The 13,689-nt window shown below is 32.9% G+C and overlaps 1 protein-coding gene across 1 annotated transcript in view; it reads right to left on the reverse strand.

Moving 5' to 3' along the window:
* Baz2b (bromodomain adjacent to zinc finger domain 2B) overlaps positions 1 to 13,689 on the reverse strand; it is a 159,975-nt gene that overhangs the window by 99,130 nt on the left and 47,156 nt on the right. The window contains 6 exon segments of the mRNA XM_047546021.1: positions 1,417 to 1,518; positions 1,782 to 1,890; positions 2,617 to 2,677; positions 3,739 to 3,891; positions 3,894 to 4,031; positions 5,617 to 6,223. Coding sequence (XP_047401977.1) covers positions 1,417 to 1,518; positions 1,782 to 1,890; positions 2,617 to 2,677; positions 3,739 to 3,891; positions 3,894 to 4,031; positions 5,617 to 6,223 — 1,170 coding nt within the window.

Below are 13,689 nucleotides of genomic sequence, written 5' to 3' on the forward strand. Positions count from 1 at the left end.
CTTTCTTGTGGTTGTTATGTGTTAACAAATAAAAAGAAAAATGGAAAAATCACATAATATAGTTGTATAAAAAAGTTAAACCTGAGATAAATTCATTTTGGTATATTAGAACTAGCAGTAAAGAGACAAATAGATCTGGATACAATTTGTTCCTTAAAAAGTCATGGATAACAATGGTGGAATATAGGTTATAATGTACACAAAAGAATGCTTTTTCAGAATTTTGAGTTCTTTTTGAAACCATGTATCTTAGAAAATCCCTTTTAAAAAATCTCTTAAAATTACAGAATAGGGAAGTTTTTCTATTTTCAGCTCTATAAAATCAGTGGGTAAGAGAGGTTTGAAAAGTCTGCCTATTCACAAAGAAATTATTAATCTCAAAAAAAATTTCTTTAAGTAAATTATAATGGGTTGAAAGAAAGGTTCAATCAAGAAAGCAAATATCACCTCCAGTTGGCTGAGCATTTTAAACTTTTTGAAACATTTTCATGCATATGATCTATTTTTAACCTTGCCATAATTCTAGGAAGCAGAAGTATAATTATTATTGTTTCTATCTGGCATATAAATAAATTAAAGGAGAATGGGGTATTATTTTATTGTTGTTCAGAATCACAAAACTATTCATAGACTAACAAGAATCTAGGTCTAATCCCTCCTTAAACTGGAACCACTTTCAATGGAGCTGATAATGGCAAAGGGAATGATAAGCATACAAAGCTGAGTACAAGTGAGGAATATAGGAAAAACAAGGAACACACAAATGAGGTCTTCTTGGAAGGTTCTTTTTGTTAACTGATGAGGTTGTGTACTTAACCTTCAAGCTCAAAGGAAACTGTGATGATATGTTCAGAAATGAGTATCATTAATTTAAAACTCAATTTCTGCAGAAACACAGAAATTTCACTTTCCTAATTTTAAGAACCCTTACCTTTCAAATTACAAAACTTGTGAAAGTACATCATATAGTATGACTTAATCAAGTGGAAATTTAATTTTTTTGCTTTCAAAAAACTAAAGCATATTTATCCTCTTTTGGACTCACTTATAATAACATGGTTTTCCTATTTGAATAACTTTAAAAATTTTTTTACCTTTCAGGAAGTAATATTCCCCCTATATTTTACATTAACATGCAGATACTTTTATGCCTGTATAAACTATAGAATTATTGATTGAATTAATAAACAGGAAAGAGTTTACTTAAATATGAAAAAGACATCTGTTATGTCAAAGCTCCTTGTTTCTAAAACAGAGTAAATTGAGGGCTTAGTGATTACCACAAAGTTTTATGTATAGCTATATGAATTAACTAACAATGCAATGCTTCAGACTAATTTCAGTAGTGAAATTTACTTCATTGAGGTTATGGTACTACTTTTGGTTCAAAGACTATACTTTTTAAAAAGTGGATACCTGTGGTCCATCTCTGGCTTCATAGAAGTCACCCACTCTTATTTTTGCACTGAAGCTGAAATTGTCCCTTGAGATATCCATTATTCCATTTCTGCTGAGATACTGAAAAAATCACATATTTTTCCACTTCAGGTTTTAATAATTACAACCCAGCTTTGATGTACAGCTAGCTTCAGGAGACTAATGTTTTGTATATACTATCAAGGGGCTATGGATTTATAGATCAACTTAGGTTAAGTATTTTAGACCCATACGAGAGAATATTTTGCATCAAAAAACTTTATCTGAGAAAGGAGTGCACTTTTTCTTTGCATGAGCATGCTTAATATGCACCAAATATATATTACTTGGTGAAAAGTATGTACCTTTATTACTTCAGGGTACTGCCTAAGTTTCTTTCCACATGGAGCATAATATGCTACTTCTCCTTGAAGGCGCCCTCCAAAGTTTCTTATTCTTGTCTCTCTCTGCCAGCTACATGTAACAGAAATGAGGGTTACGACATACTTACTTTTAAGAAAGCTTTCAAAAACTAAAAAAAAAAAAAAGATATAAAGTATACAAGTTCTTCAAAACATGAAAAATATAAAGAAAACAAAAACAAATCTCTAATCATATAATCCAAATAAATTAGTTTCAGCTAAAAAATTTATCAGACTCAATTTCCAAACACTAAACTCTATTAAATTTTTTAGAAATAATAACTGGAATTAGTTTGAATACTTAGACATTTTAGTTACATGTGTCAGAATGAACGAATTTTTTACATCTGAAAAGCTTAAAGTCAGAAGAGTAAAGTAAATCTAGCTCTCTGACATTTCGGGCTCAAGTATATCCAACTTGAAACTTGTCATTTCTAATTAAACAATTTTAGCCAAACTCTGCTTGAGTCCCTCATTTTGAACATCAAGGTTTTCAGTGTCCTTTAACTTCACAAAATCTTCTAACAATCTTAACTATATTACTGCTCTTTGGCTTTTTCAGCCAGCATGATCCCATCCCAATCTGCCACACATTGACGCAGCATAGGCTTAATTTCAGTTTTCTGATATAACTTGTTTGCCCTTTGCTCTGGCTCTTCTACTATAATACTACGCGGTATGTTCACTTCTTTTGTAATAGTAGAGAATGAGAAAGCACACATCAAACATGCATAAATAATATGGAGGAAAACAAAATGTAAAACCTTATTTTGCATACCCATATTCCAAAGGAATACGCAGTTCACGTTCATCTGTAACTCTTCTTCTTTTAGAAGTGCCTTTAAGAAAATTCAACTAGTTAATATAAAAGACTAATTTATATAGATGACAACTTTATGATAGTTCAGGTATTTTTCTTTAAAAATATTTTAATGACTTGGATTATCAGTGTATTTCTGAAATTTATACATTATTTTTAATTGCTTCTCGACAAAACACATTTTATAAGGCAGAAGATTCTTTTTCTCTTTTGTCCAAATGACAAAATCATTAGTTTTTCTCTCTGAAGAAAATATAGTTCAAGGTAAAAAAATATATAGCTTTCTTCCCATTTTTTATTAAAGGGATGGCTGAAGGAGTATGTGGGAAATAACAGAGGCTTCCGAAAATCTATTTAGAGTTGTTTTCTTTGAAAATATGACTTTTCAGATGCTAAAAATTTTTACTAACCACATTGCACAAAGGAATAGGATTATGATTATATGTAAATTTTTCAAAGACAAAGATGAACTTTTACAAATATAAATAAATTAATCTTAAATTAGTAGAATATCATAATGGTTTGTGGTAAATGAAAGTAAAACCAGAGAGATTGCAAAGAAGAGAGTGAAATGAGTAAAGCAATAACAAAATATTTTACTATATAAATCTAGATTTTCTTAGTTATTGAATTAGAATAAAGAGTAGTTTCGGAATATTAAATGTGGAGACTTAATAAAGACCTCTAGAAGTTTATAAAAAGTAAAAAAAAAAAAAAAAGACAGCATGTTAATGGAATAAGAATGTTACTAATAGAAGTGACACTGGCTACATGTTGAGCAGAAATAGGATTGTCCAAGTGATCTTTTTATAAAGTACAAAAAAATCCAATTATCAATTGATTATAAAATCAGAGGTTTCAATCAAGAACTGTCATTAATCAGGTTCTTAAATTGAAAATATGGAAAAATTTAAAATAGATCAGGTAATATCCTTTGAAAATACATGCTGACCTTTATTAGCCAACCTAAAATCTATAACATTTGATTCCAATGAGATCATCTCCAGACCACAGTGTAAATATAAATTCTTGCTATGGTTTGATTTCTACTTTACAATAATAAAAATAAACTGTAGGTACCAGAGTGTGGACTTGAAGTAAGTGTGGAAGAAGATGTGCCAAGAAAAGCAGGTGACTGGGATTCAGAACATAAGGCAGCAGGAGGAGAGCCTGGGGCTTTTCCTATGTGGAGGTTACGAGGTGTTGAGTGAGCTGTGAGACTGATGGAAGGGCTTTGACAGAGGAAGTTGTTTTATTCAGTTTCAGTGAAGTTTTCTCTCCTTCAGTATCGCTATCTGATTCATCTTGGTCTTTATCATCATCATCTTCTTCTTCTGATCCTTCTGAATCTGATTCTGAATTACTATCTGATTCTGGGAAGTGAAAGAAGCACTTGGATATTATAACTAGATAATGACCAATAATTTGTACTTTGTACCTAAACAGAATAGTTCAGAGGAACCAGTATCTGTGAGTGAGAATTCAAATAATCAATTTTCCCAAAGAATAAATGTAAAAATTATTATAAGCTATTAGAGAACAACGTATGGTAGGCATATAAAGCCTCAAGATTCTTCTAAAATTATCAGTTTCAGTAAAGACTTGAAATAATTCTCACATGACACTATTCACATGATGAGTTCTGCTTAATGGCTTTATTCTTAATGGCCATAATGGCTTCAAAATCACTTTTAACTAAAATGGAAAAACTAAGGAGAAAGAGGGAATATAATTGACTATTCAAAGTAACAGATTTCAATGGCTTAAGAAGCATACCAAGTCTAGTGTGAGGAAGAGAAGTCTAGAACCATCATCATTCCTAATTTGGGATTTGGAGTAAAAGAAGAGAGTTGTCTAGGGGAGATTCTTGGTTGCTTTTGCCTTTTTGGTTATAGTTTGTTGTTGTTATTGTTTTTAGGTATAAGATATCTTAAAAAATAAGCTTATGGAAATAATTATGGAAGGACAGTAGTTCAATAATTTAAGTTTGTCCTAGTATGAAGTCCTACATATAATGCAACTATTCTTCCAGATATGTAAAATCTATTACTGGGTTAACTTTGATAAATATAGGATGGATACTTGGATTGTATCATGAAGGTTTTCAGAACAACAGCACTGAGGAATTCTATTTGGTGTAGTACTACCTGCCTAAATTGAGGTTCATTATAAAAGTTAATTTCTGAAAGTGATGAATATTGATATTCAGTATCCATCATGCATTATATTCACAATATTACAAGGAAGAATTATTCTTACCCTGAGAAGTAGTTTGCTTTTAACTTATACTTTAAATTGTATAATGGACTATATTTTTCTATTTATTTTCATAATTAAGTAACTATATGATCAGTAACAAATCCACAGATTGTATAAAATGCATTTCATCTTTGTATTTAAAATTTAAGAGACTTTGTATTTTATATTTTTATAAAATAATCCCCATCCCCTCAAAAAAAAACTAGAAAGGAATCAAAATTTAAATTAGGGCATCACTCCACAATCCCTTATATTATTTAATGAATTCTATGCTATCAATGGACATTTAGGGATTTAGATTTTTTTTACCTTCTGAATGACTGTGACTAAAATTATACCTCTGTTTAAAATATGTAATGACATATTTTAACAAGTAGCAGAAGAGATGAAAAAAAAAGAGACATGTGGTCCTGAATGAAATGAAAATTAAGCAAGCTGATGAAACTTTAATTCATGTGTCATTTATATTCACTTTAAAATTATTATTTGTCAATGTCAGATGAACACAATGAAAATTTAACTTACAATTTACAATATCAATTATGCTTATATTTTACAAGCTCATTATAGAAATGCACAAAGCTATATGAAACAAAATGAATGAGAAAGACGTCAAGTCTTTGAATTAAGATCTTTAAAATGTTTTGGGGTTCACAGAGCACTTACAGAATTACTTTAAAATTTAAAATAGAAAATAACCTGATTGACTGTCATCAGAGTCATCATCTTCATCATCTTCCTCATCTTCTTCCTCATCATCTTCCTCTTCATCCTCATTTGAATCTTCAGAATCTTTACTACTGGGAATGTCTGAATCTGTTCCTCTGAATTGTTCCACCAAAGATTTTGCAGGATGAGAGAGATGCTGTGGTTTTAATGTGTTTACATTATTGCTAACTGCTTTTTCCTTCCCTTGATTATGCAGTATGGAAGAGGCAGAGGGAATTACGGGTGTCTGATTGCCCAGGGTTCTTCTCCCACTTGTACTCAAATTTACAGGTGAGGAAAAAGGGGTGCTACTTACAGTAGCAATGTTTTCATTCATCTTACTCTGTAGTTTAGTTTTGGTAGTAAGTGCTAGAGGAGCTTCTTGAATGACACTTTGAATAACTCCATTTGGTTGGTGATTACCTAAAAGTGCATTTGTCAAGAATGGATTAGGGTGGTTGTTTTCTAATGTTTGTTTTGGATGTGCTGGTGAGCTAGAGGTTGCTTTTGGATTTGACAAAGCTGCAATAACCTTCTTCAGGCTCTTAGATGACTCCTGTTTCTTTAACTGTGATGGGAATGTCTGTTTAAGTTGTTCCTGTTGAAATAAAGTTAAAAAATAAATTACAGGGCTGGGGTTGTGGCTCAGTGGTAAAGCACTTGCCTAGCATGTGTGAGGCACTGGGTTTGAGTCTCAGCACCACATGTATCTAAATTAAATAAAGATCCATGGACAACTAGAAAATATTCAAAAATAAATAATTAATTAAATAAAATATACCATATAAAGATTACTTTTATTTTCAAGATATGAAAACTGTTCATATGCAAACTTAGATAATGATATATACATGCTGTAAAAGGAGTGGCAGTGATAACTAGTTGGCTGCTGAACTCTGACTAGACCTAACATATTTAAAATTTAGTTTTCCCCCTTGAAATATATATGCTGCTGACTCCGCCTGTTTCCTGTTGCTCTCATTCTCAGAATAATCCGAACCTGAAACCCTAAAAATATATTTTCTTTTTTCCAAATTGGCCCTATTACCATGGCTTTGGAATTTTTCATTAAAATTGGCTCAAATTTAAGCCATGCCATTATTTCTTCTTAACCAACTCTCAATATATGCCATATACCAATGCCAATTTCATCTTAGATTAAGTCTTATTTTATTATATTAGCTTCCTGGAGAACTCCCAGATTTGTAAACGCTACATTTCAGTTTAATATTTAAATTACTTCATAAGTAGGCATTAACATATCTTTCTAATTGAACTGGACTTTAAGCCAAGACTATGCCTGTCATATTTTTACTGACCACACACTCACATAACTATTTGATCTGTATGAAATATTCTCCTTTTCTAAATTTCAAGTGGATGAAATACTGTTCATTCTTCAACATCTAACCCAAGAAGCTCCCTCCAACACCTCTAATGCGGCCCACTCAAAGCATACTTTGCCTCTATTCTTTGGGCTTCTTTATCTCCTTATATATCATAGGACTTTTAGTATATGTAGTATAAACCCATATACCTTAAATGTCTAAGGAGATAAGTTTACATTTTTGATAAATTCATTAGGGTAGAAATACTGTCATTTATGGTCTTTTTGAAACATTACTCAGCCCTACCCTTAGTATGTACTCACAAAACAAATTTAGATTGCTGAATAAAAGATTTCTTGAGCAAGCAAAAAATTTTTTTTTAATCTGGGGACTGAACCCAGGGGCATTCAACCACTCAGTCACATCCCCAGCCCTTTTTTGTATTTTTTTTTTTTTTCAGGGTCTCACTGAGTTGTTTAGGGTCTTGCTAAGTTGCTGAGGCTGGCTTTGAACTCACAATGCTCCTCCAGAGGTGCTGGTATTACAGGAGTGCACCACAGCACCCGGCAAGAAAACATCTTTGAAGCAGACATGTAACATACTGGGGGTTGGCGGTACAGCTTGGTGGCAGAGTACTTGCCTAGCATGGGTTCAATCCCCAATACCACACACACAAAAAATAAAGATAAAAAAGATACTAAGGTGGTGGAAATGATGGTTCAGTGTCCTGTGCGATTTGCTTTAGAGTGTCTTAAGCACTTTAGCATTTGAAGAAGTAAATAGTTTAGAAAAATAACAATTTTCTGGGGAAATTTAATTTAAAAACCATTAAGCCATAAAATATATAGCTATAAATAAGAAAAAAATTAGCTATTAGAATCTCCTTGAAAATAAGTCATATAAATTACATTAATATAATTGAAACAATGTATAAAAATAAACTAAATTAAAGTTACTAAAATATTTAACAGAAATGCAGTTGAGTTTTATAACCTTAGGTAAAATTCTACATTGAAAATGACTGCTTTGAGGAAATAAAACACCTATAAATCTAAAACATTTCTATTTATAACTGATGAATCCTGTGAAAGAGAAATTAGGAAAACTACTCCATAAACAATAGCCTCAAAAAAAAAACAACACTTGGGAATCAAATTAACAAAAGACCTCTATGATGAAAACTACAGAATTCTAAAGAAAGAATTTAAAGAAAACCTTACAAGATGGAAAGATCTCCCATGTTCTTGGCTAGGCAGAATTAATATTGTAAAAATGGCCATACTAACAAAAGCATTATACAGATTCAATGCTATTTCAATTAAAATCCCAATGTCTTTCCTCATAAAAATAGAGAAAACAATCATGAAATTCATCTGGACAAATAAGAGACCCAGAATAGCCAAAGCGATACTTAGCAAGAAGGGTGAAGCAAGAGGCATTGCAATACCAGAACTTAAACTACACTACACAGCTATAGTAACAAAACTGGCATGGTATTGTCACCAAAATAGGCAGAACAATGATACAGAATAGAAGACACAGAGACAAACCCACATAAATACAGGTATCTCATACTAGATAAATGGACCAAAATCATAAAATGGAGAAAAGATAGGCTTTATAACATATGGTGCTGGGAAAACTGGAAATCCATATGGAGCAAAATGAAATTAAACCTCTCTCTCTCACCCTGCATAAACTCAACTCAAAATGGATTAAGGACCTAGGAATCTTTCAGACCAGAGATGCTACACCAAATAGAAGAAAAAGTGGGCCCAAATCTTCATCATGTGGGCTTAGGACCAGACTTCCTTAACAAGACTCGTAAAGTGCAAGAAAAAAATCAAGAATCAGTAAAAAGGTTTTCATCAGGGAAGGAAACAATAATGTGAAGACAGAGCCTATAGAGTGGGAAAAAAATCTTTACTACACGCACTTCAGACAGAGCACTAATCTCCAGGATTTATAAAGAACTCAAATACAAATACCCCAATCAATAAATGGGCTAAGGATCTGAGCAGATCCTTCACTGAAGAAGATATACAATCAAGCAAAAAATATATTAAAAAATGTTCAACATCTCTAGTAATTAGAGAAATGCAAATCCAAACGACTCTAATATTTCAATTCACACCAATTAGAATGGTAATTATTAAGAATTTTTTTTTCTTTTTTTTATGGTGCTAAAGATTGAACTCAGGGCTTTGTGCTTGCAAGGCAAGCACTCTACCAGCTGAGCTATATCCCCAGTCCAATAATTAAGAATAGAAGCAACAATAAGTGTTGGAGAGGATGCGGGGGAAAAGGTACACTCACACACTGCTGGTGGGATTGCAAATTGGGGCAACCACCCTGGAAAGTGGTATGGGAATTCCTTAGAAAACTTGGAATGGAACCACCATTTGACCCAGTTATCCCACTCTTTGGCCTATACCCAAAGGACTTAAAATCAGCATACTACAGTGATGCAGACACATTAATGTTTATAGCAGCTCAATTCACAATAGCTAAATTGTGGAACCAACCTAGGTGTCCTTCAATAGATGAACAATAAAGCAACTGTGGTATATATACACAATAGAATATTACTCAGCCTTAAAGAATAAAATTATAGCATTAGAAGGTAAATGGATGGAGTTGAAGAATATCATGCTAAGCGAGATAAGCCAATCCTAAAAAACAAAGGTCAAGTGTTTTCTCTGATAAGTGGATGCTGTTTCATAAAGGGGGTGGAGGTTAAGGAAAGGATGGAAGAACTTTGGATTGGGCAGAGAGGAATGAGGGGAGGGAGAAGTGGGGTGGGAAAGACGGTGGAATGAGACATCATTATCCTGTGTACATGTAGGACTGTATGAAGGATATGACTCTACATGGTGTACAATCAGAGAAATGAAAAGTTGTACCCCATTTGTGTGCAATGAATCAAAATGCATTCTGCTGTCATGTATAACTAAATAGAACAAATAAAATAGATTTAAAAAAAAAGAAAAGAAAATGACCACTTTGAAATTAAAATCAGCAGTGGCGCCAGCATCAGACTGGGCCCCTTGCACTCAAATAAGCAAACATTTGTGATAGAATTTCACAAATATACAGATGAAATGTCACATAAAATTATTTATTAAATATTTTAAAGTAGCAGTACCAACAAGTAGTAAAGTAATTTCTATATAAACTTCACCTTATTTAACATTCTTATTGTATGAGTTTAGAAAATTAACTTTTTATAAACAAAGCCTGCCATATTCATACCAAGGGCAATATTTCATGAAGAGAAAGTATTTAATTAGTATTTATTCAATTAATAAAATATGGAAAATTACACTAAATACTTAGATTTATCTTTTAGAAGGAGTGTTATTTCTTAAAACACTTTTATATATATGATTGAAATTTTTGGTAGAAAAATTTAGAATATTTTTATCTCATAGAACATAATTGTCATGTATCATTTTGTAGTTTTATAGGTAGTAAATTCTCCTTCTAAATACATAGGACCAAAAGGGTCATGAAAGCAAAAGTGTTCCCATTACATTTGAATTTTCTGCAACTGTTCTATGTTAAAATTCTAAAGAATTTCTTCCCAGATATTTATACCTTTAGGTTTTCAATAACCAAAGATTATTGCATTGATCCTAGGATAGTTATCAGTTACTTTTTTACAATATGCATAATGTTCTTTTTGATATTAGAGTGGTATGTTAAAAGAAGATGGGGAGATAACTGAGACCAGTAGAGTAGTAAATCTCTTGGTGCTTTAAGATATCAATTTGGATAGGTGTGAAGGTCTGTTCTACCTCTAAGCTCTTGCTTTCCTAGCCCCTACCTAAGTTTCTGCAGGCTGCAAAACATGATCCAGATAAAATCTGACTGAAATACCAAATTCCACTACCAAATTCCACTCCTGGTCTATGTATACCAGGCATATGTACTGATTTGAATCACATCTACAATGTAAAGGTGTAAAGGAGCCAATGATAAAATAACATTTGAGAAAATTATAAACTAATGAGGAAGACAAACATGTACATAGTGGGTTGCATGAAACGAGAGATTTTTTCATTAGAAATAAAGCAACTATATGGTACACTGCTACATAGAGATAAGTAGAAAACTTATAAAAGAAGCACTTATAAAAATATCCTGTATCTGAATATAAGGCTCTGATAGAGTAGAAAACATCATTTATAGTTCAGTCTAATATAAATATCCATTCAACATAAAATGTTCTTCATTAAACACTATTATAATTTGAAATTTTTATTATACTCTAAGAATGATTTCTAGATAGAAAGGAAATCAAGTTTGTTCATCAGAATGCCTGGTTTAAATCCTTTCTGCCTTTAACTTGTTATATGATGTTAACAAGTGACTTCACTTCTGAGTCTTTACCTTACATGGTTTGATAAAGATGAATTAAGATCACATGTGCAACCACAAGACTGGGATCCAAATTAGAATAAAATGTACTCCATGTTTGTATAAATAAGCCAAATTATACTCTACTGTCACATATAACTAAAAAGAATGAAAATAAAAAAATTTTAAAAATCATATGTGCAAAAACCAAGCTTGCCTACATTTATTAAGCAAGTGTTTAAAGACTTTCTACTAAGTAGTATATTTTATAAATATAAAAATTCTTATTTGTGGAAACATTTTAGAAATAATTTGAAAAACTTAAGGAATCTGTTGGGATACAAATAAATTATGCAATTCTGTGAATTCATTTACCTTTTTTCCCCCAATAGGACTGGGTATTAAACCCAGGACTTCAAACATACTAGGCAAGAGCTCCACCACTGAGACACATCCCTAGCCCTTTTATTTTATTTTGAGATAGAGTCTCCATAAGTTGCCCCGGGTAGCCTCAAATGATTCTCTTGCCTCAGCTTCTCAAGTCACTGAGGTTTTAGCTGCTTGTTCTTACAAGCTCATAGAAAGAACTTCAAGAGAGTTGCACTAAATAGCAGGCAGGAATTTATTAGAAAGCTAGACAATACAGACGTTCAGGACAAATTGAATTGGTCACCTCAGGGAGGGTCTTACAGGATTTTTACAGGCTGGACTTTCTAAGAGTTCTCCCCTCTCTGAAACTGGAAGAAGCAGATGCTGAACTCAGAAAGTCTCACTCCTTTGATATGATAAGGAAAGATCCCAGAATTAGAAGAGTTAAAACCTGTGAAAATTCCTGGAAGTGAAAATCTATTTACAACCTGTGAAATTTTATCTTTTGTCCTAATACATACCCCACCTCCTCTCCCCAAAAGTTCTCTTGCTCCCAGAGCTTCTGGTGATGGAAACTTTTAAACAATAAAGTTGTTTTCACCTTCCCTTAAAGCTGGCTTTGCATAAAACCCACATTCCTACCAATTTGACTTTTAATATCTGTGGAGCAGAGAGCATTATTGGCTTAGCTTCCTTGCTCCCCTGGTCTAAATTAGAGTTGCCCAGTAACAGTTTTTGTTCTTGCCTGCTTTGATAAAGTTCTCTATTATCCCCAGTCCTGTGACCCATGACTCTCTTTGATGCATGTCTGATTTCCTCTCTATAAGTTATCACCCTTTACTGTCCTTCCCCTACCCACCAGTTCATGGCCAGCTAACTTTCCTAGCATCATTAGTCATTCCATTTAGATTAGTTGTTCTCAAAACTGACTATATATTTCAATAAACAGGGAAGTTTTTTTAAAATCCACTAATGTAGTTCTTTCTACTCCAAGAGATTCTGAAAGATATTTTTCTTAAAGTTTCTCAGGTGTTTCTAGTTAAAGTTAGGTTTAAGAAACACACACACACACACACACACACAAAGGCTCATTTGTTCAAGTCATTTTCTTGGACTGGGTTCTTAAATTCTTCTAGTAAGAGCAATGAACAAGGACATTGTAAATTTTTTGAGAAAGGCAGCTTACCATAGTTAATAATATGGCCTCTAGTATCACAAGGCCAAGGTTTGAATTCTAATTCTATCACTAACCAGCTGATGAACTCAGAAGAATTAGTTATTGTTATATTAGTTATTATATAATTAGTTATAGATATTGTTATCTTAAATAGGGCTGATAAAGGAAATAGAGACTTACAAAACTTTCAGGGAAAAAAGGGAGCTCAGGAATTTGGCCTGTCAAAATCTCAATTATCTGCCCAAATCCCCCTGGTCATCAAAAGCAAGCCTGCCAGAAGTAATTGACCAATTCCTCCCATGACCTAACCCTGCTAAACCCTATAAACTCAGACCCTTGTAGCCTGTGGACATTTTCCCTCTTGAAAATGTGCTCCTCTGCTGCTTAATAAAGCATTGTTGATCCACTGGGGTCTGTCTCCATTTCTTTTTCTTTTTGTATTCTTTAATTTGGTGCTGAAACCTAGGACGGGCTTTGGAGTTCTCTACTGCCCCCCCATCCTAATAAACCTCAACTGTCTTTTCTCTTTTCACCTCCCTTGCATTTCTTTTTTTCTTTCCTACTGACAGAAGGAGGCTCTTCACACTCTGAGTCTACTATAGCTCAACGGCGGTTGGCACGTGACCAGAAATTGACCCCAATCCTGGCTAGATTTTTGCCAGTCACACAGATGGAGCAAGGACCTGTATGGAGTCCTTTATTAATATTAGAATCATCCTCCTTCTAACTCTATCCTCTCCAATTCCTTCCTTCTTTTATGTATTCAGACCTCCAGATCAGAGGCTGCTTTCTGCCCCATGCAACACTGGCCTTCTAATTCTTCAGAGAGGT

This window comes from Sciurus carolinensis, chromosome 3 (assembly GCF_902686445.1).
Source record: "Sciurus carolinensis chromosome 3, mSciCar1.2, whole genome shotgun sequence".
Lineage (NCBI taxonomy): Eukaryota > Metazoa > Chordata > Mammalia > Rodentia > Sciuridae > Sciurus > Sciurus carolinensis.